This window comes from Eretmochelys imbricata, chromosome 14, assembly GCF_965152235.1.
Source record: "Eretmochelys imbricata isolate rEreImb1 chromosome 14, rEreImb1.hap1, whole genome shotgun sequence".
Classification (NCBI taxonomy): Eukaryota; Metazoa; Chordata; order Testudines; family Cheloniidae; genus Eretmochelys; species Eretmochelys imbricata.
Genome location: NC_135585.1, coordinates 936,393 through 961,169, shown reverse-complemented (window position 1 = coordinate 961,169; position 24,777 = coordinate 936,393). Strand labels below are relative to the sequence as shown.

General features: G+C 56.0%; 2 protein-coding genes and 1 long non-coding RNA gene across 6 annotated transcripts; 2 read left to right on the top strand and 1 right to left on the bottom strand.

The window, feature by feature from the left end:
* Nucleotides 1-118: 118 nt before the first annotated feature.
* Nucleotides 119-13,392, top strand: HGS (hepatocyte growth factor-regulated tyrosine kinase substrate). Of its 3 annotated transcripts, none has more exons than XM_077834341.1 (21): nt 119-225; nt 1,876-1,960; nt 2,367-2,442; nt 3,084-3,176; nt 5,626-5,749; nt 6,634-6,686; nt 7,220-7,288; nt 7,524-7,648; nt 8,082-8,160; nt 8,283-8,381; nt 8,779-8,874; nt 9,275-9,313; nt 9,403-9,546; nt 9,752-9,962; nt 10,210-10,382; nt 10,623-10,763; nt 10,843-11,020; nt 11,099-11,232; nt 11,509-11,625; nt 11,961-12,056; nt 12,394-13,392. In XM_077834341.1, the coding sequence occupies exons 1-21, from the start codon at nt 189-191 to the stop codon at nt 12,499-12,501; spliced, it is 2,277 nt and encodes a 758-aa protein (XP_077690467.1). In that variant the 5' UTR covers nt 119-188; the 3' UTR covers nt 12,502-13,392. The 3 variants fall into 3 exon arrangements, with proteins under 3 accessions (XP_077690467.1, XP_077690466.1, XP_077690465.1); XM_077834340.1 differs by having other exon boundaries at nt 9,749-9,962; XM_077834339.1 differs by having other exon boundaries at nt 9,749-9,962; nt 10,843-11,232.
* A 357-nt stretch (nt 13,393-13,749) lies between these two features.
* On the bottom strand, nt 13,750-17,263 carry LOC144275184 (uncharacterized). Of its 2 annotated transcripts, XR_013347996.1 has the most exons (3): nt 15,559-17,245; nt 15,227-15,286; nt 13,750-14,765 (listed from the first exon to the last, which is right to left on the bottom strand). It is a non-coding gene; the product is annotated as an uncharacterized LOC144275184 (long non-coding RNA). The 2 variants fall into 2 exon arrangements; XR_013347995.1 differs by having other exon boundaries at nt 13,750-15,286; nt 15,559-17,263.
* Nucleotides 17,264-17,280: 17 nt separating this feature from the next.
* MRPL12 (mitochondrial ribosomal protein L12) lies at nt 17,281-24,228 on the top strand. The gene is made up of 5 exons (XM_077834342.1): nt 17,281-17,478; nt 17,764-17,950; nt 18,467-18,547; nt 18,968-19,102; nt 23,865-24,228. Exons 1-5 carry the CDS (start codon nt 17,405-17,407, stop codon nt 23,979-23,981), a joined length of 594 nt encoding a protein of 197 aa, XP_077690468.1. The 5' UTR covers nt 17,281-17,404; the 3' UTR covers nt 23,982-24,228.
* The last annotated feature ends 549 nt before the right edge of the window (nt 24,229-24,777 follow it).

Sequence of the window (24,777 nt, the reverse complement as noted above, 5' to 3'; positions counted from 1 at the left end):
GCTTCCATTGGCGGAGGCAGCCGCGGAGCTGAGCGCTCACTGGCTGGCTGTCCTGTCTCTCTGACCTCCTGGGATCCAACCACGACCCGTTCGGAGGAAGCCCCGCCCCAGCGGAAGGCGGAAGCGGAAGTGCGGCCTGTGGCGATCTGAGGCCGAGCGGAGCCGGGGCGGCGGGTTCCGGGGGCACCATGGGCAGAGGCGGCGGCACCTTCGAGCGGCTCCTAGGTACCGGGGGTACGCGCGCGCGAGTCGGGGCACTTGACCTCTGACCCAGCCCCCCCGGCGCTGATGCCCCCGCAGGCCCGGGAGCCCGCGCGGCGCTCGGGGCTGGGCCCGGCCGGGTTCGGAGCCCGGGGCCAGCGAGTCCGGCTGGCGCCGCGATGAGCTTCCCCGGGGCAGCCGGCGAGGGCGTCGGCCTTGGTCACCCAGAGCCTCCGGCGGGCGGGCTGGGAGCGGGCCCCGAAGGGCCGCCGGGCTGGAGCCTGCGGGACTGAGCTGGGGGTGAATTACAGCGGCCGGGCCCGAGGAACCCCTCCCCCGTCTCGGGGGCCTGGGCCTGGCCTCTCCCTGTGAGAGGGGCCGGTACCGGGCCCGAGGGCACAGCGCGAACCCAGCTCTCTAGCCTGAGCCCGGCCAAGGTGGGGTTAACTCTGTGCCGGCTTCTTCCTCCTCTCCCCGCATCGTCCTCCAGCTCTCGGGACGGCCCTCTGCACAGGGAATCACTTCCGATGAAGTGAGCTGTAGCTCACGAAAGCTCATGCTCAAATAAATTGGTTAGTCTCTAAGGTGCCACAAGTCCTCCTTTTCTTTTTACTGTTTCCCTCGAAGCCCCGTGACCGTGATTTAAAGATCAACATCCATCATTTCACTGCTCTTCATAACCGATGTCTCCAGCCCATGCATCAGCATGGGCAGCGCTTGTGTATCTCGCCATTCTGCCCCACCGCCGAGCCTGACGCCTGACTCCCACGCTACCTGTGAGCAGGTGTATGGGTATTCCAATGCAGGGCTCCTGATGCTCACAGCAGAATGGGACCTCTGGTTTCTGCCCCCTTTGTTCTCCCTTATCTTGCAAAACCCACCTTGCTCAAGATCAGGTTCCGCTATGTGACTAACAGCCTGGTGGCAGGGTGGGCCGAGAGGTTCAAAACTGTGTCAGGGAGCGTGACACACTCAGGAAGCATAAAATATTGTTAACTAGAAAAACGGGTGTAGCTGTCATGGGATGAACAGAGTCTTGGTGTGGTGTCTAAATCATTCTTTTGACAAACCTGAAAATAACAATTATGATTGAAAGATTGAGAGTGTGGGTTATGGACATCAGCTTGGACAGCTGCAGTGACAGGGTGGTAAGACTGCCGCATAGAAACCTAGATAGGTACAGAAAATAGAAATCCTGAGTTATGCTAGCAGTACCTAGGAACCTCTTTCTGCAGCTTCATAGCCCTAGCTGTGGGGGTCATAACTTACTTACTGCAGACTGAAATGTAACAAGTTTGGGGATTGAGTCCTTACATTTTCAGAGGAGCAGGTTAATTTTGGTGAGGGAGCACCATAAAAACCCTGTACTCACCCACAGTGCATCCACACTGAGTGGATGTGTAAGAACAACCTTTGTTTTGCTTTATGGGTTTTGAAACCTGTGGTACCTTGAAACCTCAAGGGACTTGGAGGGAGCCAAGCAGTTCTGATTAGCAGCACAAAAATACCAAGGATTGTGAAGAATCTGTGCAGTTACAGAGCATCTCAGGGTCTGAATGACTGATGGGGAGTCACTTCTCATCTGAGGGAGATCTCCTATGTGAATATAACTGAGAGGGTGGAACAGGGGCAGGCCAGTTCCAAACTAGCTAATGGGTATTTCAATTCCTGCAGATAAAGCTACCAGTCAGCTTCTGCTGGAGACAGACTGGGAATCCATCCTACAGATTTGTGATATGATTCGTCAGGGAGACACTCAGTAAGTGCCATATCGCTTCCTGATATGTTCTAAGCATTGACATCCTTTTCTGCCCTGCTCACTGAATGAAGGCTAAGAACATAGGACTAGGTGCCCTGGGTCAGCCCACTGGTCCACCCAGGCTGTTACTTTGTGGTACAAGTGACAATGCAATTCAGCATCTTGAGATAATGTTTCTGACCAGGGAAGCTGCAGCTCATGATCTGCCTCGGATCCTGAGAGAAAGTGGGCCTTGATCATCACTGTTCTTCCTCTTTTTCTGCTGGGCCTCTGGAGTTGCCCATGCAATAAATTGTGTTCTTTCCCACTGCAAGGATGGGGTTAGTGGACTGTTAAGAGACAGCTGGACTCTTCCTGCAGGTTCTCATCTGCCTGAAAAATGTGCATGCTCTCTCTCTTTTTCCAGAGCTAAATATGCAGTTGGTGCTATCAAGAAGAAAGTCAATGACAAGAACCCCCATGTGGCTCTCTACGCACTAGAGGTAACCTGAAGCCAACCCAGCAAAGTGAAGTCTCTCCAGGCCTCTAGTAACATGTAGCCCAGGTGGACACTCGCTCTTTCACAGACTTTTCTCTGAGGAATGAAGTCTATGCAAACTGTCCCCCCAGGAGTGCAGCTGACAGCTGTGCAGAGCTCACCCTCCTCTGATGCTGTAGCTTAGAGGGCCTCAACCCATGTCGTGTGATCTGCTGACCATGTTTCTTTATTTCCAGCTGCCATACTGAATTAAACCTTTAAAAAAAGACATGAAATCCTGTCATGCTGTTGTTCTACCAAGCAGGTGGTTGCTTTAACTGCAGTTGGAACATTATGGGATCCTAAATTGCAGGGAGGCAAAGGCCACCAGTAAGTTTAGGGGATGTTTCCTGTTATATCTCTACATTAAAGTGTGACCCTACTCTTACCAAAAAGTCAAGACCCCCAGTTCAAGATGCTGCAGGGCTTTTGGAAGTATCAGATGTTTCTCTGATTGAAGTTGGCACGAAGTGCCCTGGGTTAGGTGGTGCCCCCTGGCTTGTGTGCAGGTTACAGGGCCCTGCAGCCAGGCGCAGTCCATGCTGTGACTGCTCTCATGCTGGACTCTGTAGGGTATTAATCTAATCTAGTTCTTTTTCCTTGCAGGTCATGGAGTCTGTGGTCAAGAATTGTGGCCAGACAGTCCATGATGAGGTGGCCAATAAACAGACTATGGAGGAGCTGAAAGAACTATTCAAGGTAGAAGCACCTTGCTCACTTGTTTCCCTCTGGATGGGGTTGAGAGAGAAAGGTAGAGGCACTGAAACTTAAATGCAGCATCTTTCTAGGTCGCTATTAACACAGAGAGATCCTTGGGGATTTGAAAATGGGGCAGCAGGAGGACATGGGAGAAGCAGAGTGGGGAGCCCCTGTGTAGAAATCCACGTCAGAAGGAACGAGCTGAACTGCTCAGTTGCACCACAGGATCTGTGTGGAATTCTCATGAAGCATCATGGGCAGCTCCAGGAACCAGCTGCTGGGGAGGGAGTATCATGAGAGCAAAGCTGCTGTCAGACTGTGGAAGGAATGATGGCTCACACTGCAGCACATACTACACTGCTCTTTGGGGCCATTTGATGGCAAGTCCTCACCTTGCTATTGGGCTTGGTTTAGCCAGAGCCAGCGAAGGCAAAGGAAAATACCCATCTGTGGGGGTGGACACGCAAGGTGGGGGGGCTGGTAGGGAGAGGTGCTGGAGGGGGATGTGGGCTCTCTTCCCATAACCCAAGATGAGATGGAAAGTTTAAAATGGATAAAGAAACCCCTTTACTCTGAGTGCATAACTAATCTATGGGACGAGCTGCTGCAGGATGTTGCCATCAAGCCAATAGCTGAACAAGATTCAGAACTAAGCTTCAATCAGGTATGAATGAGAACACCACGTTCAGTGACACCGGTGGGATGATGCTCGCTTTCCAGGGCACAGGTGCCTCTCCAGCTGGGTGGAGGCAGGAAGATGTTCTCCTCCTGCTCCATCTCCAAGGCACACAGTGGAACAGGAGTATGCAGTTGAGTTCAGTAAAGGGATTTTTACTCCTTCCTCTGTAGCATCTACCACTGGCTGCTATCCAAGGCAGGTGACTGGCCATGTCTAGCAGCTCCTGTATGAGCTTTGCTAATTCTGTCATCTCAAACACTGAAGCAGGGTCTCTTCTCCTACTATCCTCTTCCTAGGAAGAGGCTGGCCTAGTTCAACTATAGATGTGGCCTGATATAGTAACTGCTGCCTTGAGCCTGGCTTCTCTTGATTTACAATGGCAGACACTAAGTTAAGTGGTGGGGGCTGGTTTTCTGACAGCCCTGGTATCCTAGAGTTCAGTGCGGCTTGAGCGTACCTTCTGTGCTGCAGGTGTGTGCTTATGCGCTTGGGGTTCCCCAGACCTGTGCAGATGGGGGGGCTCTGAGTCGGTCCATTTGAGCCCTGGGGCAGCCTCTCCTCAAGGATGCTTTCTGTCTGGCTAAGCACTTAGCCTGTACCCTGGGCTCCGTGAATTGCTAATGCAAAGCATCTGTTATGTCACAGTCACTGCCTCTCTTGTGACTGACACCATACTGAACACAGGCTCATGGACTGCTCAGAGGGGCTTTGGGGTAGGTATTGAGCTTCCCAAATATAGGATCAGATCAACATTTCTGATTCTGCTCAGGTTCTTATGTGAGCAGTGCTCAGAGCTCCCTAAATGCCCAAGGTGCATTCTTGCTCATTACTTTAGAGACTTTCACTCTTCTGAATCCCTTGGCTGTGGGGGTTCTGTTGTCCCTCTCTTTGTGGTGCAGGCTCCTCTCAGGTCTGTCTGAGTTTGGAGCTGCAGATGTCCCTACAAACCTATGCTGAACTCTCCCACATTTGAATGTGAAGCTTGAGAGTGCTTGGAATCTGCTTCTCAGCTTGCTGAGGGAATTTCCAGAGCAGTCAGTCATGTGATTTGGTGATGACATGATCAGCTGATGGCCAGGCCCCTCCTGCTTGCTGAAGGTCAGGAATTCCTCCTGTTGCCTGGGGTATGTTTGGAGTGTTCCTGGCAGGGTAGGGTTGTGAACTGGAGTTAGTGTCTGTGAGCTGGAGGATGCTGGGACCCAGAGCCAAGGGTTGCATTTCTCAGCCTTTGTGGCTAATGAGAAGTGATTAGTCGTTCTCATGAATTGCTGTGACTGCATGGTGACAGTTCCTGCTGGTGCGAGTGAATCGAGGATGCTTGGATACCCTGAGAAATTAGCCTGGCCTTCATAGATGGGGAGCAACTAGAAAAGGCCTTTGGGGGCAAGTGGGGTGCAATCAAGGTGCTTTGGAGAAAGATCCCATTCTCCATGCTGAGCCCTGCTGCCCTGGGGAACACCTTGGTCCAAAGGACTTTGGTCTCATGTTCTTTTCTTGGGTGGTGTTCAGCCATCCTGTTAGGGGAGGAGGCGAAGTGGGCCACAGCATTTGCCTCTAATACAGTGCTCTTCCATTGTTCGGTGCCTTATGTGAGTGGGGCGAGTCCTCCCCAGTATCCTGCTCTCTGTGAGCAGTGCCTTGCTGGCCTGTTTCGTGTTGGCCCCTCACTCCATGGTATGCGTGTCTCACCAGGACACAGTGGAGGGTGAGTATCACAAAGATCCCCCACAATAGCCCGTGCTGGGCTCAGATTCTTTCCCCTCTGTGCAGAGACAAGTGGAAGTGAACGTTCGCAATAAGATCCTGTATCTGATCCAGGCCTGGGCTCACGCCTTCCGCAACGAGCCCAAGTACAAGGTGGTGCAGGACACCTACCAGATCATGAAGGTGGAAGGTAAGGACTAAGTGGGGAAAAGGGGGCAGGTGAGTCTCCCATTGCGCTGACAGCCAAGCACAGAGGATGAGCCATGGGAGGGCAGGGAGCAGGCCGCAGTGCCAGCCAGGTGTGGGAAAAGGGCTGGTACAGACGGGGTTACACACAGTGACCTCCCTGCTACCTGATGGACCCGTCGGGGTGACTTGAATCCAGTTCCTGTTGCAGAGCAGCCTCCACCAGGTGGCTGCCTCACTCTGGCCCTGCAGCCCCCTAGGAATGATGTGGTTTGGCAGCAAGTTCCTGGAAGCCAGAGCTGGAATGTTCTCCTAGGAAACTTGCTGTAGATGAGCACATCCTCCTGGGAATGGCTCCGTTGCTGGGCACTGATCCTGGGGTGAGAAGCTGAGACCTTGGCTGTGTGTCTGGGTTTCCTAGCAGTGCGAGGTGCATTGGAGGTAGTGCCTGTGATGTGGGGCATGAACGCCCCTGATTCTGCCTGGGGTGAGTGCGAATCCGCAGGAGTGGCAGGAAATGCCTCATTTCTCACCCTGATCTCAGGTTCCAACATACGTTTTACCAAAGGGCCCCAGTTGCCTAGTCTGAGCGCATGGGGCTGGGGTTGTGCTCTGCATTCAGAGTAGACTTGAGTCAGACCTGGGAGTAGAGTGATGCCCTAGGATCCCATCACCAATGTACGGACACTCGCTCTCCCAGCTCCCCCTGTGAGGCAGGTGACTGTGGCTCAGGTTAAATGATTGGTTGGAACTCTTGCACAAATGGCAAAGCAGAAACTAGAACCCAGGAGCCCTGCCTCTGTCCCCAGCTCTGAGCACTAGGCACCACTGCCTCTAGTGTGGTGGGACTACACTTTACAATGAGATCTTGTTCCATTCTTCCTACAGGTCATGTGTTCCCAGAATTCAAGGAGAGTGATGCCATGTTTGCTGCAGAAAGGGTGAGCTCCCCAGTGCAGAGCGGTGGGGAGGAGCTCTGGCATTCTGGAGGGGGCCGCTGCTGTCACGTCTGTCCGACCCTTCAACTGGTGGTGAAATAACACCAAATCCCAGAATCCCAAAGCGCCTTACGTGTGTTGTACAACTGCCTGGATTCGGCAGGAGACACGGTTCAGGAAAGGAAGTGCAGAATCCCCTCTCCCCTGGAGATCCCACATGAGGGCAGCCTCCTCGTCCTGTGGCTTGCCAAGGGCTCCTCCAGCAGCGCAGCCTGCCCAGCACGCGAGGGCATCACTGGCTCAGCACAGGAGCATCCGACCGTGACTCTCTCCTGCAGCCAGTGGTCACTGGAGGAGACTTGCTGGGGAGAGCACCTCCTGCTGTGGGGGTCTCCCCATCCAGGGAATGGCCTGGCTTGGGCTAGCCAGTGGGAGCTCCAGGGTGGCAGGCTGAGAGGCTCTCTGGAGCCAGTGTCAGGGTTGTGAGTGCTAGGCCCTGGTCCTTTCCTTATGCAGGTTTCTGTGCTCTGTGACAGGCCCCTGACTGGGTGGATGCTGAAGAGTGTCACCGATGTCGAGTGCAGTTTGGGGTCGTGACCCGCAAGGTGGGTGCTGCTGCTTATTCCTCTTTAGTTCCCTTCCCTGCATGACACCGCTGGGGACTTGGTCTCCTCCTCCTTGGCCCCGCAGGGTGGGCTTGGCTGGAAAGCTGAGCTTTAGGGGAAGGGGGTCAGCAAGCACCCTGTGCAATGGGCATGGAGGGGCACAGCCCTGGGTATTGGGAGGGTGCCCCCTAGTGCCAGCTGCCAAGGCTGACCTCATCCCCCTCTTTGTTTGCAGCATCACTGCCGGGCTTGTGGGCAGATCTTCTGTGGAAAGTGCTCTTCCAAGTACTCCACCATCCCTAAGTTTGGCATTGAGAAGGAGGTGCGGGTGTGTGAGCCCTGCTACGAGCACCTCAACAAGTCAGTATCTCTAGGGGGTTCTGCACACTGCATGTGGGTTGGAGCAGCGGGGGCTGGTGGTTGGCATGGGGTTGGCCTTCTGGAGCAAGGAAGGCTCCGTGTACTGGAGCCTCTCTGAGTTGGATTCCCCAGGGGCTGGGCAGCCTGGCAGGAGAGCTGCCCCTTTTGGAGATGGGAGGGATTCAGGAGATGGGCGTGTACAGCTGACGCTCTGCTGCCTCCATTGCGGCCATCTACTGACTGCTAGCTGGGAGCCGTGCTCCTCACTGGGGATGGGGGCAGGGACGGGGTCCGTCGCTGGGGGTGAGGCTGTGCCGTGCCCTGGGATGGGGGCTGGTGTGGAATAGGGCCATGGCCCTCGCTGGGGCCAGGCAGGGCTCAGGAATGTTGCCTGTAGGCCCTGGTCTCCACTGTCACCTCTATCTGATTGTAGGAAAGCTGACAGCAAAACGGCTGCGACCACTGAGCTGCCACCTGAGTACCTGACCAGCCCCCTTTCTCAGCAGTCCCAGGTAAGCGGCTGGCTATCCTGACTGCCAGGGGTCCAAGCTGGGCTGCAGGCAGGGTTAGCCCCAGCAGTTCCCTTCCCCTCCTGCTCACTGTCCCACTGAGCAGCCCCCCTCTCCATCTGCAGCTGCCCCCAAAGCGTGACGAGACAGCCCTGCAGGAGGAGGAGGAGCTCCAGCTGGCCATCGCCCTCTCGCAATCAGAGGCTGAGGAGAAGGAGAGGATGGTTTGTACCCAGCTGCGGGAGGGAGCACTGCCTGGATCCTCTCCAAGCCTCTGGCGGGCTACTGCTCTCGGCTTTGCACCAGCAGGTCCCCAGCCCTGGGCTGGACGGAGCCCTTCCCTGGTGCAGAGTGGGTCGAGGGGGGTGCTGTGCTGCAGGTCTAACCCCTCCCATGGATCTGGGGTGAGGGTCTCTTTCACAAGGACAGTGAGGGCTGGTGCTGATCCTGCCTGCGGGGCAGGCCCCATGCAGACAGTAGCAGCTCCTGCCTCCCAATGGCTAGTGAATGTGCAGTGGCTGGGCCTGGCCCCGTGCGAGGTGCCTCGCCCTCCAAGCCAGGCTTGTCTCATGCTGTTGAGCTGGACAGTTCTCAGGGCTGATCTTGTACCTCCCTCTGCAGAGACAGAAAACGACCTACTCTGTGTACCCGAAGGCTGAGCCCACACCTGTCACCTCAACCGCACCCCCTGTCAGCACCCTCTACTCCTCCCCTGTGGTAAGTGCACAGCTGCCCTGTTGGGTCAGTGCCACCCTGCCAGGTCACCAGGGGTCAATCCTTGCTTGGAGGGAACTATAGCCATGAGAGTATGGCGCTGTGCAGCCCCTTCCTGAAAACACTGCTGTGCTGGGGGCACTCAGGAGACCCTGCTCTGAACACTGGGCGCGCTGTTCCTCTGCTGCATGAACAGGAGGTGAACCACCACCGGGCTGAAGGAAGGAAGACAGACGTGCCCGCTGTCCCTCCCAGTCCTGCACTCCTGCTGTTGCCTGGCACTGGGTGGCAGGATATGCACAGGTCTGGGCAGGTATCTGTCATAGCAGTGAGTTGTGTAGTGGGCTGCGGAATCCCCATGTGTCTCTAAGACTGATGTCCCCCCTCCTCTCTCTCTCCCCAGAACTCCTCTGCTCCGCTGGCTGAGGACATCGACCCCGAGGTAAGGACACAGGCCCCTCTGGTGCACAGTGTAGGCTGGTTCCTAGTCAGGCTTTGGCGCTGATCTTCTCCCTCTGCTTTTCCCGGCAGCTGGCTCGATACCTGAACCGTAACTACTGGGAGAAGAAGCAGGAGGAGGTTCGTAAGAGCCCCACCCCGTCTGCTCCACTGTCCCTCTCAGAGCCAGCCACCCAGCCTGGGGAAGCTCATCCCATCCCGCTCGGTGTCGTGGAGGTAAGATAAGGGCCCGATCCCACACCCATCTCTCTGAGGTCTGGCGGGGTTGGTTTGAATCAGTGCTCCCTGGGAACTGCCTGGCACCAGCCTCACCCCAGTCATGAAGCTCAGGTCCAGCTCCGGTCTAGGAGTGGGTTCTGGATCCCCACTCCCGAGAGGGTGGGGCTCAGGGGCTAACTGTGCTGCCCTGTGTCTCCAGCAGCAGTACCAGAATGGGGAGTCCGAGGAGAACCACGAGCAGTTCCTGAAGGCTCTGCAGAATGCTGTCACCACCTTCGTCAACCGTATGAAGAGCAACCACATGCGGGGCCGCAGCATCACCAATGACTCAGCTGTGCTCTCCCTCTTCCAGTCCATCAACAACATGCATCCCCAGCTGCTGGAGCTGCTCAACCAGCTGGATGAGCGCAGGTGTAGGTGGCTTCTGCTCCATTCCCCGGGGAAGGACACGACTGCTCCCTGCCAATGGCTTGTGGGCAGCTCTCTGGGACTGTGTGGTAGACTGCCTGGGGGGTGGTCTCTGTGGAAAAGTATACCCCATCGAAGGTCTTGTTGGGGGCCACCTGCTCTATCTGGAGGCAGCTAATGCGCAGGCCTGGATGCTGCCTTGCCCAGGGCCCTTGCCCTGCAGGAGCCTGATGCTGCATTTCTCTTCCCCAGTGTACTATGAGGGCCTGCAGGACAAGCTGGCACAGATCCGGGATGCCCGCGGGGCCCTGAATGCTTTGCGGGACGAGCACCGCGAGAAGCTGCGCCGGGCGGCCGAGGAGGCTGAGCGCCAGCGCCAAATCCAGCTGGCACAGAAGTTGGAGATCATGAGACAGAAAAAGCAGGTGAGGCAGGGAAGCCTTTTCCAGTTGCCTCATGGAGGGCAGGTGTCATGCCAGCACCATTCCCAGGGCTTTCTGGTGGCCATGGCAGCTGTTCCCAGCTCGTGCCCTGGGCTGCTCTGTTGTTGGATGGCTGGAGGCAGCCCTGTTCTGTGGAGAGGGTGGAGTCTCTGGGGCTGGCCTTGGTGTATGAGCTGCACGGCCAGGCTCCTGATGTGTGTGTGGTGGTGCCGATCCCTGCAGGAGTACCTGGAGATGCAGCGGCAATTGGCCATCCAGCGGCTGCAGGAGCAGGAAAAGGAGAGGCAGATGCGCCTGGAGCAGCAAAAGCAGACCATCCAGATGAGAGCCCAGATGCCAGCTTTCTCTCTGCCCTATGCCCAGGTACAGCAGCCATGCCAGGGAGCCCTCCCATGGGCACTCTCCTCAGAACGCTCCCCTTCACGCTCTCTCCTTTCTGCAGCTCCAGGCCATGCCAGCAGCAGGAGGGGTGATCTATCAGCCATCTGGTCCCACCAGCTTCCCAGGCACCTTCAGCCCCGCAGGCTCTGTGGAGGGCTCTCCCATGCACAGTGTGTACATGAACCAGCCAGCTCCAGGCAGCACTGGCCCCTACACACCAATGCCTGTTGCAGGGGCAGGTGAGAGCCTGGGCCAAGCAGAGGTAGGCAGGGTTGGAATGCAGCACCAGTCACCTCACTGTGCCCTCTCTGCTCCAGATCCCAACATGGTGAACGCCTACGTGTACCAGGCAGGCGCAGGAAGCGGGCAGGCAGCGCCGCAAGGGCAGGTGGTTCCCACCACCAACCCAGCCTACTCCTCGTATCAGCCGACTCCGACGCAGGGCTACCAGGCAAGTGAGCAGAGTGCTGGGTCCCCCTTGCCCGTAGTGTGCCAGACTCACGGTAAATCTGGAACGTGGGACTCTGCAGTGCGTGGCACAGGCTGTCCGCTCCCAGGCTCTTGGGATCCCCTGCCGCACAGTGGGGATGGGGATCAGTCCCAGATTGCCTGGGTCGCCCCTGGTGTCCCCTGTGGGATGGGGGGAGCCAGCTGCTCCCTGGACCCTGAGGGTGTTGGGGGAGAGCTGTGGGGCTGCTCCACGCTCACCCTGTGCTCTTCCCCGTAGAACGCTGCGTCCCAGTCGCAGAGCATCCCTGCCATCTCGCAGGCCCCACAGTCTGGCACCATGGGCTACATGGGAAGCCAGTCTGTCTCCATGGGGTACCAGCCCTACAACATGCAGGTGAGCACCCACCAAGGGTGAACTGCTTGGTGCCCTCTTGCAACCTGGCTTGGGGCTGGGTGTTGGTTGCTGTGGTGGCTGCTCACCAGCCAGGGGGTGAGGGTAAATGGGGCCTCTGCTGGCACTTGTGGGGGAAGGGCTATGGGGCTGGATTTTCTGTATCCCCTTGACCCATGTAGACCTACCCTGGCTTTTCACTGCTGCTGTTCTGAGCCCCAGATCCTTGGCAGCATGGGCCCACTGGGCCTGGCTGGGAGCTCAGGGGTCTTTGCCCCTGTGGTAAGGGGCAGAGGTCTAGCGGCTGGTCTGATTGCTCTCCCCTACCCCCGCTCTAGGGCCTCATGTCGACCCTTCCTGGGCAGGAGCCGGCTCTGAGCAGCCTGCCACCCCAGCAGACTTACCTCTCGGGACAGCAGCCCGTGTATCAGCAGGTGAGACTGTCAGCCCTGCACGAACCCGGCATCTCCTTGTCACCCTCACTTCAGCTCCCTCCCCAGGCAGTCGGTCACAAACTGCGCTGATACCACCCCCCGCCCCTTGCCCCCCCCCCGCCCCACACCCTTATCGCCAGGAGCCTTGGCTGTTGCCCTGCCTCCCCCATGCAGGGTGCTGAGACCTCCAGATCCAGGTGTATTCACCTGGGGGCTGGGCACGGGTGGGAGTGACCAGCTGGGGCCCTGTGCCTCCACCAGCAGCCCTCTGGGTAAGGTGTGGGGGAGGGGGTACCAAGTGAGGACTGCCTCCTAACAAACAGTTTGTCTGTTCCAGATGCCCCCCCCAGCAGGCCCCCCCCAGCAGCAGCAGCCTCAGCAGGCCCCATCGCAGGTACAGCAGGCCCAGGGCAGTGGCGAGGCCCAGCTCATCTCGTTCGACTGATCTTGGCGAGGGGGGCTTCCCAGTGTAACACTATTGTCTGCAGGAACCACTATGTACTTTAACTAGCCATTTCTGTCTCTTCCCCGCCCCCCTCCCTGGGGAACGGCCCTGCTCAAGGGGAGGGTGGGACTCTGGGGCCCTACCAGCTGGCATGCACCCTCTGGCCTGGCAGGGACCTCCCTGCCGCTCTGGCTCCCTGTGGCTTTTTCCCTGCCCTGTCCCCACCTAGCTGAAACGTGCCATGATTGCTGGAAGTTGTGAACCCCACCCCCACCCCAGCAGGTGGAGAATGAATGGGCGCTTGGCCCTTCACGAAGAGATTTCCGCAAGTCAGAGGCTGCAGACTGGCTGCTAGGCTTCCCCTCCAGGGCTGTTTGGGCAGGATGGTGACTGGGGCCCACTGGGCACCCGGTGACTGGGACCCAGCCCTGAGAAGAGCGAGCAATAATTGCACAGTCCAGGGACTCCCTTCCCTGCTCTGCAGCAGGCAAGAGACTTAAACATGCCCCAAGAACTTGCCTTGACCCTAGGGCAAATGGGGCAATGAGATCTGATGCAGAGCTGCCCCGTGCACAAAGCACGGCCTCTGCCACTATTCCCCTCTGCACAGTGCACCATAGGGGCTCCTCCTCTGCCCTAGTAGGAGCCTGGGCCCCTCACCACAACCTGCCCCCACCCCCCCACCCTGATCCCCTGCCCCTTCATGGGAGCCTGGCCCTGTGCTTGCATTCCATGCTCCTGGGAGCTCAGGCCATTCCGCATGACCTATGCCTAAATCCTCCACCCCCTCCTTGGGAGCCTGGGCCCTCCCTGCTTTTTGAACACTCATCTCTCCTACGTAGTGGTGGAGTAGGCAGAATGGAACCAGTGACAATAAAATGTATTTAAAGAGCTGTTGCTCTGGGTCTGGTGCTGCTGTTCCCGTGAGAGTAGGGCCACTGCAGAGGGGTTTGGTGGAAGGCTGCTTGGCAGGTAGTGAAGCAGGGCTGTAACATGCTCCAGTGTTGATGCCCTCAGTGCCAAGCAAAGGCTCTGCAGAGCCAGATTCACTGGCTTTGGATAGGACAGCAGGGCCTCTCCTCCTCCCCCACACGCTCTTAAGAGCAGACAGGGTCACCCGGAAGGGAAGGAGGATCCCTGCCTAGGACCCTCTGCAGGAGCTTGGATGCAGTGCTCACCACCCCTAGGCTGCTAGCCTCAATGCAGGCCCCAGGGAGCAGCTACCCTCAGCCCACAGGAGGAGACAGATTAATTTAAAAGCAGTTTATTCTTGGGTGTCCCTATCCCATCAGCTTCAGGCAGCCACGCCTAAACATCCTGCAGCCTAGCTGGGCCTACGCCAGCTCCAGCTCTCTCCTCCGAAAAATCGGGCATTTGTGGATTCTGGCATTTCCAGCTGGCAATGAGGAAAACAGGCATGAAGGTGAAGAACCACCAGGCTTCTAAAGGGCTTGAGAGCAGCAAGTAAGGCCCCCAGGCATGAGCTGCAGTAGAGCTATGTGTATGGAAGGGGGCTAAAGCACTGGGGGTGGGGGCTGCAGCAGTCCTGTGGCTGGAGAAAGTTTGCCATTCCCTGCTCGTGCTGCCAGTCCCTCGTTTTCATAGGAACTAATGTTCAGCAGCTTAGCCCCAAGTCTTGAAACCTGCCTGTTTCCCACACCACCTTGAACCTTACCATGCGTTCAAGGCAACAGCGCGTTGGGGGTGGCCATCTGCCACAGCTCCTCCACGTCCCATAGCCCTCAAGCTGGCTTCCTCCCAGTCAAAAAACCAACAGAAAGCTGGAGAGGCACAGAGCAGCATGAGAGTCTCAAGTGACTATGGCTGCCCTATACTTTCCAAGGGGTGGGGCTGGGCTCATCCCCAGCTGCTGCCATGTGAGGAGCTCCAGCCAGCCCTGGGATGCAAATGGAGTATGCTCTCTGGGGAAGAGCCTCCCGCAGAACACGGCCTGTGCCTGTAAGGGGGAGCCCATCCTGGGGAAAGCTGCCACAGGTGACTTATGCTCTCCCACATGGGAGAGACAGTTGCACCTGGGAACAGGACAAGTTATGTCTAGCCTAGAGCCCATCACCTGTGGGCTGGATGCAGATTTGGCCCCTTCAGGGCTTTCACACGGCAGGCCATCACCTAGCTACCACAATGCAGAATTGCTGGAGCCCCTGAGAAAAATTCAGCTCCTGGGGCACACCTCACCTCTCCTGGAGCTCCTCCTCCAGCTTCATGTTGCTCTCAGGGCTGATGATTCCATTGATGGCAAAGGGCTGCGGGCACAAAGTGCAGCCAGATTCATTCCTTGCCCTTCCCCAGTCCTCCCTTCTGTGCCCTGAGGAGCTGGCAGCAACAGCTAGTGGGTGTTTAACCCCTAGGCTCTATTTGATTTCAAGCCTCTCCCATGGGGTCTGGACATGGCATTGTTAGACCCAGCAAGCAGGACCACAGGAGAGGGAAGATGTAGTACAGCATCGACTAGGACAATAGCAGTTGCTGGAGGAGCTGGGCAGAGCTCTGGGGACTTGCATCCCCATGTGCTGCTCAGCAGATTGCACAGCCTGTCCTGCAGGGGGAGGGGAACACACAGGCTCCTGGAGATCGTGCAGGGGTCCCAAAATCTCTCTGGTGGTTCACAAAGGGATTCAGATTCCTGGAAAGACCTAATACCCTCCTGCTGCTTGGGGGTGGGGGGACAGAGGTTGGTGGTTAGGATTCTATTCTGCATACTTACCCCATAGATCTGGCAAACTCCCCCGGGCTTCAGCAGCTGCCCCACACCCTGGAATAGTCCCTGCAACACAAAGGCAGGATGTCACCGAGTTGGGCACTGGGGGTGGGGGGTGAGTCGAGGCCGGGGCCTGCCCCATATCCCAGTAGGAGCAAGACAAGGTGCCAGCACTGTTCCTCCAGAGCAATAATCCCTTGGGGCGGTGGGGGGTGCAGGCCTGAAAGGGCCACAGGCTCCTTCTGCCAGCGGGAGGAAGGATGTCTTTCCCACAAGGAGTTGCTTGCCGCAGCACCCCCTTGTTCCCTGCAGGGCTCAGTTTGTCCACACATGCACACCTCCAGGCCTTGGGCAAGGAAGTGCAGCAGGTTGATGATGATGATGACATTGCAGCAGCCTTGGCTCAAGCCTGCCCACTGGTCCCAGGGCTGAGACACATCAATGGCCAGTGGCTTCTTCACGTTCGGCACCTTGGTGGCTCTGATGTAGCTAGAGATGCTGGAGGAAAAGACAGGCAGGTAAACCAGGAGAGGCTGCTGGTGTCTGCCTAGTGGTGCTGCACTGCACCCAGAGGCTGCCGCCTCCTGCTCTCACAATGGGGGATGCTGCAGGAGCTGCCCTGAGGTGCCAGCCTGGGATCCATTTAGCGACTGCCAGGGCCACAGTGCTGCCAGCATCACCCTACAGTGCAGGCAGTGGCGGTCTTGCTGGTTCCAGTGGGGAAGAGGTGCATTCAGCTAGATCCTTCCCCCTCCACTAAAAGCCAGAAGGGGGCAGGAAGTGAGGCCTTGTAGCGGGTATATGTGGCTGCTCTCACCCAGACCACGGGCAAACACCTTCTCTCTCCCTGTTGTGCTGTAAGCACTGATGCTTGGACCAAGAATTACCCGGCATGGCAGCTGCCTCCAAGGGAGTGCAAGAGGAGGGATAGGGCTGCAGGAGAATTGCAAGTGAGGTGGCCATGCAGCCTAAGCTCCCCAGCTCTACAGATGTGTCTCCTTGCCCTTGGAATTTGTCCTGCGCTGGGGACAATGAAAACTGTTACAAGCCCATGGGGGTTGGAGTCACTGGAAGATGGCACGTTCCTAGACGCCCTCCCCCTGCCCTGATGCAGGCGTAGCAGGGTTTGTGCAGTTTCCTAAGGCGAAGTGAGCACAATCCCTGCTGAACACTGACAGATCCCTGTTCTCACTGAAGCGGTGGTGCTTGAGAGCTGCGGCCTAACCCTCCTGTGGGCTGGGGAGCTGGCAACGCTGTGGGCACAGCAGGTCAGGGCACTTTGGGCTCCACCTTACAAACTCCCCACTGTGTCCGTGATCGGAGCTGTAGGCAGCCCCACGCCACGGGAGTGAAATCCTCAACGCCCCAAATCCTTCCTAGGGGGAAGCAGTCAGCAGCCAGGGCGGGCACACGAGCAGCTCGCGTGCCGGGGGGTGCGGTCCCGGCCTCCGCCCAGGGCTCCTGGCAGGCCCGAGCCCAGGCGCGCCGCTCGCGGGCAGACGGGCTGACTTCCAAGGCTGCCGGGTGACATCAGGCCGAGCTTGGGCAGAATGCACCGCGCCTTGCGCGGCCCCGGAGCCCGGCTGCAGCCCCAAGGCTTGGCTCGGGTCGTCCACGCAGCCAGCCAGCGCCTCCAGGATCAGCCCTGGCTCCGCTCCGCCGCCGCCGCTGAGCGCGGGGCCGGGTCACGGGGCCAGGGCGCCGGCCGGGGCCTGCTGGGGCGAAGCGGGAACAGCGAGCCCCGCCCGTCCCCGGGAAGGCCCGAGCGGCCCCTCCGGGCCTGGGGGCCGGCAGCGTGGAGCGGCCCCGGGCAGGCCTCGCAGCTCCACGCCGGGCCGGGAACCCAGGCGTCCCAGCCCCGCCCCTGTCTGCGCCTCCGCCGCCGCTGCCGATAAAGTTGCCCTTGTTGCGGACGCGGTGCATGCTGGGTAGCGTGCAGTCCTTGCTCAGAGGACTGCGAGCCCGCCGGAGGGGGACCCGCCCGAGCCATAGAGACGTGGGAGGCGGAGGCTAGACTGTCACCCTTTGCCAGCGACATGGCCTGGGCAGGGCTAGAGCGCCCCGGCGACCACAGAGACTGGGGGGCAGAGCGCCGCCGCGTCCTCTGCCTGCTGCTGCCCGCCTCCGAGGCCGGGCGTCTCCTTCCTGCTGCCGGGACCCAGCGTGCTCGGTGCCGGCGCCGCCATGCTGCCCGCCGCCCGCCCCCTAGGGGGGCCCTGCCTGAGGGGGCTCCGGGCCGCCGCCCGCCTGCTGCTGCGGTACCCCCGCCGCGCCCCCCCGGGAGCCCCGGCCCGCGCGCGCGGCCTGCGGGTCCCGCCACCAAGCTCGCGAGGCGCGAGCCCAGCACGGCCCCGTTCCCGGGGGCGGGGGGTTGGTCTGCGCGGGCTCCCCCGATCGCTGTCTGCGGCGTCCGGCGGGGCGGGGCGGGGCGGGGCGGGCGGTGACCGGGCCCCTCCCGGTGCGTGGCTGAGCTCCCTGCCCGGGCGGTGTCCCCCCCACGGCGCAGTCCGAGCCTGACGGGGCCTCTCTTTCCATGGTGACAGGCGGCAGCTGCCGGGAGTCCGTGCTGTGAGGATGCTGAGGACCAGCTGCCACCCAAGGACAGAAGCCCTGGCCGGCGCCCCCTTAGATAACGCCCCGAAGGAATATTCCCCCAAGATCCAGCAGCTGGTGCAGGACATCGCTAGCCTGACCCTACTGGAGATCTCGGACCTCAATGAGTTACTGAAGGTGGGCAGGACTTGGGCAGCCTGCCTGGTCAGACCAGCCTGTGCTCTGCCCCCTGTATGAAAAAGTTTGCCCCTCAACAGCTTGAGTCATATCTCCTCGCCCCCCTCCCCCCCCAAGTCTCCCCTCTTCCACTCACCAGCTCCTTCACGAGCTCCCAGCCGTTTGCTGCTGCCTCTCCTTGCACAGGAAGGAGGCCCAGCTAGCAAACCCTAGCAGAAATTTGCGGGGGGGGGGGGGGCACATGTGATCCCTCCCCCCCCCATCACCTCTGGAAAGTGCCCCACTTTGTATAGTTGGGCAGGGTACATGGCCTGGGCTGTACTAAGTTGGGGCATGCGTGCTCCCAAGGCGTGGAGGGAAGGTAGGATACTGGGGTGGTTGATTGTCAGGGCACAGAATGAAGCGGTTTCTCTGTCCTTTGTCTATGGCTGGGGTGTTCTGTGGTTGTTCCTCTTCTTGCTGGGAACACAGGGTAGGCTTGAAGTGCTGTTGATTACACTTTGTCATCTTCTGCAGAAGACACTGAAGATCCAGGACATGGGGCTGATGCCAATGGGTGGAATGATGCCACCACCTGCAATGCAGTCAGCCACTCAGGTAACTCCCAGTTGCTCTGTTAGGGTCCTCCTCCGTGCCCCTGGACAAATGCCAGGGGAAGGGAAGTGCTGTCTAGGAAGATGGGCATTGGTTTCACCTTGTACTTTGGCAAATTTAGTTCTAGTGAGTCCAAAAATGCCCTGTGATTCTGAAGGTTGGTTCTGAGCTAAACAAACCTACTCCTGGTTCTCCTAGGGGTCTTTATATCTATAGTGATCCTAGACAAGGAACTGGAGTGTTGGTAGAAGTTTATATAGCTGCCTATCAGTCTCGAAGCATCTTTCTCTTTGTGAATGCTGTGCCCCTCTGCAGGTTTGCCAGTTGACCAGAAGGGGCTGTTTGTCAAGTCCTGTGTGTGGCAGGGTGGAAGGGTCCTGAATGCTGCTGTACTTGGCTTCACTAGGCTTGTGTTGGTTCCAGGTAGCGGAAGAAGAGGTCCCCAAGAAGCAGGAGAAAATTCATTTCACTGTCAAGCTGACTGAGGTGAAGGCTGTGGAAAAAGTAAAACTGATCAAGGAAGTGAAGAACTGCATGCAGGGGCTTAACCTTGTCCAGGTGAGGAGATGGCACTTACCTCTGCCTGTATGATCTTGGTCACTGCTTGAGCAGCACCTCCCTGGGGCTGTGCTGGAGGCTCTGAGCCTCTTCCCCTCTGCCCAAACTATGTTCAAAAGTGCTTTTTAAAACTGAGACATTGGCTGTACTTCAGAATAGCTGCTTGGATTCCTCAGTATCCTTGAACCACAGTTTGTTCATGGGCTCCCTTTCCTGTGTACAGCTGTGTCCCAAGTGCATGGGGACTGAGCATGAGGCCTCCAACAGGAAGGCTATGTCTACGCTACCATAGTAAGTCGACCTACGCTACGCAACTCCAGCTAAATACCGTAGGTCGAGTTACCATGGGAGGTCAATGGGAGAAACTCTCCGGTCTACTTGACTTACCTTACTCTTCTGGTGGAGGGTAGAGTACAAGGGTTGACTGGAGAGCGATCTGCTATTGATTTGAAGGGTCTTCACTAGACCTGCTAAATCGATCTCAGAGCATGGATCTGGCCTGTAGTGTAGATATAGCCCAAGTGTCTGCACTTGTTTTGAAGGAAGCAGTGGAGACAAGTGTCCCTTCTTCCCAGGATTTTGGGGTGGTTGGTTTCTAGAAGCAATAATGCACATTCTCACCAGATGGTGGCAGCAAAAACCTAACCTAACCATGGGTTTCAGAGTGCACCTGTGTAAGTCTGTATCCGTAAAAAGAAAAGGAGGACTTGTGGCACCTTAGAGACTAACAAATTTATTAGAGCACAAGCTTTCATGAGCTACAGCTCACTTCATCGGATGCATCAAAAGCTTATGCACAAATAAATTTGTTAATCTCTAAGGTGCCACAAGTACTCCTTTTCTTTTTAACCTAACCATGTGAGAGAGCTGAGCCCCACATGAAATCTGCAAGAGAAGGGGGGCCATGGGAGGAAGACTCCCCCTCCCCTCCCTCACTTTAACAGCAGACGAGTTTATTTATCCTGTTAAGTACAGGAAATCACAATCAACAGCTTAACTGACAGGCACAGGTTAAACAAGCCATGTAAAGCATTTTTTACTGAACACGTGAAAATCAGGGCCTAAGAGTCCAAAGACAGAATTGTCAGAACAGTTCATATGAGAGTCAGAGCTTATTTATCTTGAACTCTTCTGATGTCGCTTGTGTACTGGAGGTGGGAATAGTTCTGCAGAACTGTTTAAATTGGCCAAACCAGCTGCATTTAGCAAGCAGTGAAGCAATGAAAGATTTAGAGACTCCATTTACTGCTATTGGATTGCCTTCCTTCAACTCCCTCTTCAGCGTCTCATAGAATATCAGGGTTGGAAGGGACCTCAGGAGGTCATCTAGTCCAACCCCCTGCTCAAAGCAGGACCAATCCCCAACTAAATCATCCCAGCCAGGGCTTTGTCAAGCCTGACTTTAAAAACTTCTAAGGAAGGAGATTCCACCACGTCCCTAGGTAACCCATTCCAGTGCTTCACCACCCTCCTAGTGAGAGAGTTTTTCCTAATATCCAACCTAAACCTCCCCCACTGCAACTTGAGACCATTATTCCTTGTTCTGTCATCTGCTACCACTGAGAACAGTCTAGATTCATCCTCTTTGGAACCCCCTTTCAGGCAGACTTGCACAGAGTCACAGCAGAAAAGCGAACTTCTCCTCTCTCACATTCTGTGAACTGTCTGCAGATCTTGGCAGAACTCTTCATTAGAAAGTCATCTGAACTTTCTCCATGATTTACAGGGAATGGCATGCGTCCATCCAATTCATAAGGTGTCCATCCACACTGACAAACAGAATAAAATGGAAGTTCACATTATCCTCTACTTGACATTGGCCTTCTTGTGCAACAGCATTATGGACTTTCTGAATAGCCTTGTTATTTTCAAGGTGCTTTCAGTCACCAGTGCCTGTGGATGCAGTAAATTGGCATCACCACACATTGTACTCAGGTGCACTCTCCCCAGCAGGCAATGCCACAATTTATCCTAAGATCCCCTGCAGGGCTCTCTGGACTAGCTAGGGCTTCTCATTGCCGCTGGATTCAGTCCAGCAATGGCATCTCTCTCTAAGGAGTTTTGTTAATTGAGTTACTCAGGGATGTATCTCTCTCATTCACCAGCCTCTGTAAGCTGAAATTCCAGCCCTGGCCTGCTTCCCTGCATACACATGGCTGTGGCAGGGCACTTTGTTCTCTCAGAGGAGACTGTTGTCTCATTAGAAGCAGGGATGGTTTCTGTTCTGCATGCCATCTTTAGTAGCCATGTTCAAAGCCCAATATGAGCCAAGAGTGGTTAAAAACTATTAGGATGTAGAAAAGGTAGAAATCTATAACACACTTCTGTTTTGATTGGGAAAGAATCAGAAGGAGCAAAACTTAGAAAAAAGTGATTTTAAAACAGCAGCTAGCCAACACAAATGTGTATCTTACCTAAAGTCCTGCCATCCCATAGTGGTGATGGATCTGGCTGTGTCTAGACTTGCACTTCTGTCGGTCAGGAGGGGGGTGGGGGGGAACCTGTCCCTGACTGACATACTTTTCATTGACAAAAGTACCAGTGTGGACACCGCTATGTTGGCAGGAGACGCTCTCACCCCAGCATGGCTACCGCCACTGGTTGGGGGTGGTTTGATTATGCTGGTTCGAGACCTCTCTCCCAGTGGCATGGAGCAGCTACGGGGAAGACCTTTCAGCAGCGCAGCTATGGTGGTACAGCTCTGCTGCTGTAAGGTCTGAGTGTAGACATAGCCTAAGCCGAGCTTCTTCTGACCTCTCTCCTCCTAGTTCCTGTATCCATCTTGTATCAGTCTTTTCCCCCTGCTCTCCTGAGGGAGTGCTCTTAGTAAACCTGGACTTTGGCCCTTCTGGCCACACCTGTTCTGTAGGCTCAGCAGGAAATCAAGCAAGATTCATTTGAATCAATTGTTTTGGCATTGTCCATTAACAGTTCTTAAGTGTCAGTTAATAGGTGACTATCCTGGGCCATGTCCTCTTTCCTGCCTGTAGAAATACTTACACCAAGCCACTCTGCTTCCTTTCCCAGACCTAAAGAAGAGCTCTGTGTAGCTCAAAACTTGTACTTTCCACCAACACACATTGTTCCAATAAAAGATAGTACCTACCTTTTCTCTCTAACTCAGTATATTCATACAGGAAACTACAACCCCACTAACCAGGCCAACATACAATATTAATACATTATTAAAATTCAGCTTCATAGTCATCACATGCGTTTTTACACAGCCTAATCCAGGGTCACACATCTAGGATCAAAGTGCACGTTATGATTATAAGATGGGGGACCATGTCCTTTGAAAAGAACTTAAGAATCATGGTAGAAAATCAGTTGGAAGTGAGCTCCCAAGTCATTGCTGTAGAGGATGAACTCTTGGATGTATAAAGTGGAGAGTATCCATCAGGAGCAAGGAGGTGGCATTACCTCTGTAAACAGCTTTAGTAATCCCATTACTGGGATACTGTGTCTATTTCTGGGAGTTCACACTTCAAAAAGATAGTTGGCAAATTGGAAAGTGTTTGGAAAAGAGATACAAGTATGATCTGAGGTCTGAAAAACCTGCCTTAGAGTGAAAGACTAAAGAGGCCCAGGGTATTCAATTTCACCAAGAGAGGGTGGACCAATGACTCTATGGCAGTCAAGTACCTATAAGCAGCACAGATCTCTAGTTGCAGACAGCTCTCCTGTCTAGCAGAAAAAGGCAGAACAACATCCAGTGGCTGAAAAATGAAGGTCGGCAAACTCAGGCTAGAAACAAGGTGAATATTTTTAGCAGGGAGGATAACTAACCATTGGAACAGCTTTCCTAGGAACATGGGGGATTTGCTATTGCTTGAAATACTTAATCAAGACTGAAGGGCTTTCTGAAAAAGTTGCTGTGGTTCAAACAGAAGTGATGGGCTTGATGCAGAAATTATTGGGGGTGGTTCTCTGGCCTGGGTTATATAGGTGTCACGGAATCCCTGGGCGATGCTGTGGAAATGCTCCCTGCGAAGCCAGTCAGGACGCTGGGGCAGTCGCCTTTCTGTGAGCAGCCTGTCTTCAGGACACACAGCTTCCACCTTCCTGGGTCTGACCTTGGAGCATTCAGGCTCCTCTGCCCCTCCGTGCGCTTCCCACAGCGAGTCCGCTCAGGCGGGGCTCCTGGGGAAGCCAGAGGGTCCTGCACCCCAACTTCGCAGTCAGACGTGACTCTCAGCCAGCCAGTAAAACAGAAGTTTATTAGACGACAGGAACATGGTCTAACACAGAGCTTGCAGGTGCAGAGAACGGGACCCCTCAGCTGGGTCCATTTTGGGGGGCAGTGAGCCAGACAACCACGTATGCACTTCACTCCATGTCCCAGCCAGCCCCAAACTGAAAACTCCCTCCAGCCCCTCCTCCCCTGGGCTTTGTTCCTTTCCCGGGCCAGGAGAGCACCTGATTCCTTTGTTCTCCAACCCTTTAGCTCTCACCTTGCAGGGGGGAAGGGCCCAGGCCATCAGTGGCCAGGAAACAGGGTGTCGGCCATTCTCTGTGTCCAAAGACCCCTGCACACCCCTGCCCTCTAGGGCTCTGCAATGATCATACACCCTTACCCCACCCCCTAGATACTTAATGCCTAGGGGAAATTGAGGCACCCCCACACTATTCAGAGGAAGCATTAAGAACAGTGCCACTTCGTCACAATAGGACATAGGTGATAATAATGGTCCCCTATGGTTTTAAAATTATTAATCTAGTTAGTGAAAACAGCTAGTTTGACTCTCTCTCTCTCTGGCAGGCAAAGAAACTGGTAGAGTCACTTCCACAGGAAATCAAGGCCCATGTGTCCAAAGAGGAAGCAGAGAAGATCAAAGCTGCGCTGGAGGCAGCAGGAGGGACTGTGGTTCTGGAGTAGATGGCCCACGCCCCTGGCTGAGGGGTGCTTGTATCTCCTGTCCGTGCCCATGTGGGGCCCTGTCCACTGACTGTCGTGAGGTTCCTGTGCATTTCCAGGGGGCTAAGATCTGCCCTGCTTTTCTGCAGTGGGGCTTTGCTCTGTTAGGATGGCCCTGCACCAGCTGGGTGTGTTCAGTGGGGAGCCTGACATTTGTACCAGCACCATAATGAACTCTGAATCTATTAAAAAAAAAAAAAGTGTGGGGGGAAGTCTGTGAAGCAGTGATGTGTAAGAGACCAGTCCTCCCCAAAACCACTTGCCAGACTGCACACCAGCCAGCAGAGCTGCCTGGGGGTGGAGTGCACCCATGCACCAGCCCATGTGGCTTTGTGCCACTGAACAGGCCTGTCACTAGGCTGTGGTCATTGATATTTTCACCCCATGTATCTACTCTTTCTCCTGTCCCCCTCCTTCCAATGGTATCTTCCCAGGTTCCTGCTGTGCGGGGTGGGGGACAGATCCTGTGCTAATGCACTGGTTTGACCTTTCACTGCAACTCAGAATCTCAAACTAGGCTGTGGCTAATTTACAGGTGAATGGATGTGGCCCAGAGGAGCTAAGGGAAAGGGTATTTTTTTTGCAGGGTGACCTTCCGGTTGGGGTGGATCCTCCTCCCTAATGGGAGGAGTCTGAACATCATGGAGGCTTGGACTCTGTTCTGCTCAGCTGCCTGCTGTGAAGGATGGGCACCTGGCGATCCAGGTGACTGGTGTGCACCTGGAGGGAGGATTTGCCAGCCCAAGCTAAGTCCATG

Coding starts and splice junctions, on each gene's coding strand:
- HGS (XM_077834339.1), top strand. CDS start 189: ATGGGCAGAGGCGGCGGCACCTTCGAGCGGCTCCTAG. Junction 11,626..11,960: donor ACCAGCCCTACAACATGCAG/GTGAGCACCCAC, acceptor CCCCCGCTCTAG/GGCCTCATGTCGACCCTTCC. Junction 12,057..12,393: donor AGCAGCCCGTGTATCAGCAG/GTGAGACTGTCA, acceptor TGTCTGTTCCAG/ATGCCCCCCCCAGCAGGCCC.
- MRPL12 (XM_077834342.1), top strand. CDS start 17,405: ATGCTGCCCGCCGCCCGCCCCCTAGGGGGGCCCTGCCTGAGGGGGCTC. Junction 17,951..18,466: donor ACCTCAATGAGTTACTGAAG/GTGGGCAGGACT, acceptor CATCTTCTGCAG/AAGACACTGAAGATCCAGGA. Junction 18,548..18,967: donor CAATGCAGTCAGCCACTCAG/GTAACTCCCAGT, acceptor TGTTGGTTCCAG/GTAGCGGAAGAAGAGGTCCC.